General features: G+C 38.9%; 1 protein-coding gene and 1 pseudogene across 2 annotated transcripts; both read left to right on the top strand.

The window, feature by feature from the left end:
- Positions 1-308: 308 nt before the first annotated feature.
- On the top strand, positions 309-2,339 carry LOC148207795 (vacuolar cation/proton exchanger 5-like; annotated as a pseudogene). The gene is made up of 7 exons (XR_015787647.1): positions 309-526; positions 975-1,108; positions 1,205-1,321; positions 1,416-1,450; positions 1,643-1,760; positions 1,851-1,947; positions 2,059-2,339. The product of XR_015787647.1 is annotated as a vacuolar cation/proton exchanger 5-like (transcript).
- Positions 2,340-2,744: 405 nt separating this feature from the next.
- LOC148207794 (transcription factor MYB80-like) lies at positions 2,745-4,457 on the top strand. The gene is given in 4 exon segments (XM_088118280.1): positions 2,745-3,034; positions 3,312-3,368; positions 3,371-3,440; positions 3,537-4,457. Coding segments are annotated over 4 exon segments (975 nt in total). The 5' UTR covers positions 2,745-2,901; the 3' UTR covers positions 4,252-4,457.
- The last annotated feature ends 959 nt before the right edge of the window (positions 4,458-5,416 follow it).

Genomic DNA, 5,416 nt, shown 5'->3' with positions numbered 1-5,416 from the left:
TTTCTCTGCTGATATGAAGATTGAATATGCAGTTGGGGGTCTATTAAATGCCACTTTTGGAAATGCGACGGAACTGATTATATCAATTTTTGCACTGAAAAGCCAAATGATACGTGTGTTCAGCTGTCATTACTAGGTTCAATTCTGTCTAACATGTTGCTGGTGCTTGGTTGTGCATTCTTCTGTGGTGGGATTGTTTTCTGTAAAAAGGAACAGAGTTTAACAAGGTATAAAGGTTTCACCTTATCCAGGAATGCCTTTCTTTCTCTATTATTTTTTAAGCTACTATTTGTTAAACCTGAAATCTCATGCAGGCAACTGCTGTTGTCAACTCAGGATTGTTGTTAATGGCTGTCATGGGCCTGCTTTTTCCTGCTCTTCTCCACTACACGCACAGTGAAGTCCATTTGGGACGTCGGAATTGGCACTCTCTAGATTCAGCAGCTGCATCATGCTTCTGGCTTATGCTGCTTATCTTTTCTTCCAATTGAAAAGTCAGAAGAATCTTTATTCTTCCATTTACGAGGTCGGTTATGTTCCTGTCATTCTTTCTTTTGACGTTATGCATATCATGGAAGATATCAATTATCAATTCGAATTTGTGCTGTCTCCTGCATAAAATTTATACCTTGGGGGGCTCATGAGAGCTCGGGCGGTAGGGTGATCCAGTTGGTCCAGTCGTTCCTTACCATAAAAACCTCATAAAAATCCCAGAGCGGGGTGCAATGGTCTTAGAGTCATATCTCAGTTTGAAATCTTGATAAACATCCCCAATATCTAGACCTTTTTTTTTTTTTTTTTTTTTTCTTGGTTGAAGGATGGCAGACCGGATTTAGAGGTTTAACGGTTTATCATGATTCGAATTTGGTGCCATTATGTTGACCCTTGATCCCAGTGCAATTTTTTTTCCCCTCATTTTTTTTGAACTTTTTGTTTACTAGTTATTCACATTTTATTGAGCTACACAAGTTCAGGAAGAAACTCAGAGCGAGGAGAGCTCAGATGAAGATGAAGCTCCTGAGATCTCAAGTGGGAATCAGTTATCTGGCTATCAATTTTGACCATCTGGATTGCTGTTCTATCAGAATACTTGGTTGATGCGATCGAAGTACCACATTCTTTTGTTTTACACCCTTCCATTTGTTCCAAGCAAAAGCTTCAACTTTTGTTTATAATTGTTGCTTATAAAGTGATTCTTTTACAGGGTGCATCTGTATCCTTGGAAATCCCAGTGTCGTTTATTAGTGTTATACTACTTCCGATTGTGGGGAATGCTGCTGAGCATGCAAGCGCTATTATGTTTGCTATGAAAGATAAGCTTGTAAGCTTTATGGCATTCTCCACCCAAATCTTTTTCACGAAAAGTCGGACAGATGTGATGTCAAGTTTATTGGCAGGATTTTCTCTGGGTGTAGCTATCGGATCATCAACTCAGATATCAATGTTTGGGGTAAGTCATTATATCCATTAAAACATGATGGAGTACTTATTTCTTCTACTTTGTCGATGTAAAAACGGCCTGTGATGTTTCTCTGAATTTGAATTTGAATCTGCATCACGGCGTAGTGCAATCATTGTCTTGTTTCTTTCTCATTCTCAACACATGAATTTCTCAAGTCATCTTGTTTGGAAATCAATGCAGATTCCTTTCTGTGTGGTAACTGGATGGATTATGGGACAACCAATGGACTTGAACTTTAAACTCTTCGAGACGGCGACGCTTTTATATAACTGTAATAGTGGTAGCTTTTTTGCTGCAGGTTTGTATTTGACAACGTTCATATCTTGGAATATAAATACTTCTCTACTTCCCATATCCAAATAATGTAAAAGTAAAGTTTTTTCTGCAGGAAGGAACTTCAAATTACTTCAAGGGACTTATGCTTATCCTTTGTTATCTGATAGTCGCAGCTAGTTTTTTCGTGCACGTCGATCCTCCTTCACCCGGTGAGTAAACGTGCGAGCTCTATGTTTTCACCATTTAAAAGTGGCTCAAAATCAACTTGTTCTCTTGTTTATGAGCATTCAAAAGTTGGGTTCTTTTTTTTCTTTCTTCAGAGAACAAACTGGGAGTCTGAAAGCGTAGCAGAAGAGGAGAGGAATCTTCAGTGAAATTCAGAAGGGCTTTCTTCACGAACACAACTTGCTCAAAGGCCAGGGATGGAAGATTTACTTGAAGAAAATGCTTTGAATGCTAGAGGTGCTGTAAGTGTCTAAGCAGTGCTGATCTAACTTGGGTTTCTTATAACTAGAAAACTTGATTATGTGTGTAATTTTACTGTAAAAATTGGTCATTTCCAGATGCTAGTTGTTAATAAGAATGTATATTTTTATTCAAATAGCACCGAGAGCCCATTCTTGAAGAAATACTGAGATGATATCTTAGGTGGCTGAGCAAAAAATAGGTAGAAAGCCACGTGACCCGCCAGCATGTGCTTAAGCCCACATAAGAGACTAGAGTCACGAGTGGAGGAGAGAGAAAGTAGGGGGAGAGAGAGGGGTTGACCAGGGTCTTAAGAGTGAGCTACCCACCCATCTCTCACACGCTCAATGGCGTTGAATTCTTTAATAAAATCATGCAGCTTTGATGGCTCTCTCTCTCTCTCTTTTACCATATAACCAAACCCATGCAATCACTCCTCATTTCCTTTCATTCCATTATATATAACAATGTCAATCTACTCTCCCCATAATAGAAAAACACAGCCTCTCTTTTCTTTTTCTTTGTCTAAAAAAAAAGAGTACTGACCAAAGCAGATAGTGAAGCAGCAAAGCATTCTCTTTTAACAGTTTACTGTTCTTTGCCTTCCCCATCCCTCTTCTTTGGCTTTGTTATTGTTTTGGTTTTGGTTAAGAAAAGAAAATAAAGACAAAAAAAAAGAAATTAGAAAAGAGAGAAACATGGGCAGAATTCCATGCTGTGAGAAGGAAAATGTCAAAAGAGGACAGTGGACTCCTGAAGAAGACAACAAGCTCTCTTCCTACATTGCCCAGCATGGCACTCGCAACTGGCGCCTTATCCCCAAGAATGCTGGTATAACTCTATTACTCTCTCTCTCTAGAAGATATCCTCTATCTCCAGAACATATCAAGTCATTTTAGTTACTCAAATGGAGCCTCAAGGTCGGCAAAGTTTGAGGTCTCTTGGTCATATTGGCTTAGAGGTCTCAAGTTCGAACCTTCCGGTGAGCTTAATACAAAAATTCTTCCGGCTCCGGCCTTGTGGCGGGTGCGGATACAAGGGAAGCAAAACTCCAACCCCCCGTTTAAAAAAAAAGTTACTCAATGGCTAATGCTGCAATGACATTCAGGTCTCCAAAGATGTGGGAAGAGCTGCAGACTACGTTGGACTAATTATCTGCCCCCCGACTCAAGCACGGCCAATTTTCGGACATGGAAGAGCAAACCATTGTGAAGCTACATTCTGTTGTTGGCAACCGGTATGCCAACTTCTTTATATCAATATTGCTTGCGTACTCTAAGAATTGTGCATTATGAATTTCTTGTATGTAAGAGGATCGGTATCGACTCTGCAGATGGTCGCTGATTGCAGCTCAGTTACCCGGTCGCACCGACAATGATGTCAAGAATCACTGGAACACTAAGCTGAAGAAGAAGCTATCAGGCATGGGCATTGATCCTGTCACTCACAAGCCATTTTCACATCTCATGGCTGAAATTGCCACCACTTTGGCCCCTCCACAAGTTGCACACCTTGCCGAAGCAGCGCTCGGCTGCTTCAAAGACGAAATGCTTCACCTTCTTACAAAGAAGCGTGTCGATTTCCAGCTCCAACAGGCTAACGTCCCACCCGGAAGCTCCACGGGAACTTATATTCACCTCAAACAAGATGAGAAAGATGGAACTGTTGAAAACATCAAGCTTGGTTTATCAAGGGCCATTCAACAGCCTGATCTAATCTCCCCTTACAAGCCTTGGAGTTCTACTGATGCTCCAACCACAAATTTGGAGGGGACCAACGATTGTTTCCCTGCATCGACGTCGGGATTTCAATACGGTCCGACGTCTTTCGTCAACGAGGGGGATGGGTCGTCGTGGAGCCAGAGCTTGTGTACGGGGAGCACGTGCACAGCCGGAGAACAGCAGGGGCAACTGCATGAAATCCTTGAAGAAAATGGGGAGGAGCTATCAGAGGGTGGAAAAGAGATCAGAAATGGGACAAGTATATTCAGCTCAGACTCTGTTTTGTGGGATTTACCATGCGATGATCTGATGAATCCAATAGTCTGAGGAAGATGACAACAAAAGAGAGTAAAAATGCCACCAAATTCCTAAATAATGTGTCTGCTTAAATGATGCAATCATGAAACTGTGAATAGAGCTCACTCTACGGTGCTACAATAAAGTGAAATCATAACTACAATAATTTTTTTTCCTTTTTTTTAAAGTTCGGAGTGGATTGAACCATCGACCGATATTATAATAATTTTGTCCAACTCTCTCCTCTCTCTATTTACATCAACACTATGACATGGCACAACGAACCTAACACAATTAACCTATAGCAATAGAGTATTGGAGCTAAAAATATGATAGAATACAATGTACGACAATATAGACTAATATTTTTCTTTGAGCTCAACTATTTAATTAATTACAAGTTTCTTCGTAGAAGATTGATTAGTTGTCAAAATTTAATCTTTCGAAGAAGTACCAGACATATGAGATCTATTAAAAAACAACCTTAAGAAAAGTCAATCTTAACATGCTTAGTACGATATCACACACAATATAGTAAGAGATTCAACCCATCAAATATGAGCAACTATATTTAAGTTCTAACACCATCTAGAAACAATTTTTCTTGTTCTTTTTAAAAAATTCCAAAAGATAAGATTCCCTCTACGAAACGTGCAACAAGCACACTCTCACTCTCACGTCATTTCGGTTCTTGTCAATCAACATCTATAGATTGATTTTTTTTTTTTTAAAAAAAAAGCTAGATGGTGAATGAAGAGTTTCTCCAATATGCAAGATTCCTTGACGACTTTTTTTTTTGACTTCTTCCTTATGAGTTACTACAATATATATAAGTGAGATCCTAAAAAATTTTACCGACCTTAATTAAGAGTAAATTGATTTTAGATCCCTCTAATTTGGGCTATCTCATGGTACGCGATACCATGAGGGCCGAATGACCTCCTTGCTAACGTGCCATTTTCAGAGGACGATTTAAAGTAGACCATTAGATTATAACACTATAATACTGATAAATTATATTTCAAGTTTCATTATCTATCTTCTCACGTCAACCACTCTAATTCTACATGTATTGATGCACAAATGCTAAAATTTGTCCTCAATGATAATGTTAAGTAGTTCATTTTCTACCCAAAATATATATATATATATATATATATACATATTATATATATGAATAAGCACCAAGTTTTAT

The sequence above is a fragment of the Momordica charantia genome, unplaced genomic scaffold (genome assembly GCF_013281855.1).
Source record: "Momordica charantia cultivar OHB3-1 unplaced genomic scaffold, Mcharantia_2.0 BLBB01000073.1, whole genome shotgun sequence".
NCBI classification, from domain to species: domain Eukaryota; kingdom Viridiplantae; phylum Streptophyta; class Magnoliopsida; order Cucurbitales; family Cucurbitaceae; genus Momordica; species Momordica charantia.
Note: the sequence above shows the minus strand (reverse complement) of the source record. Positions and strands in the feature narration are given on the sequence as shown.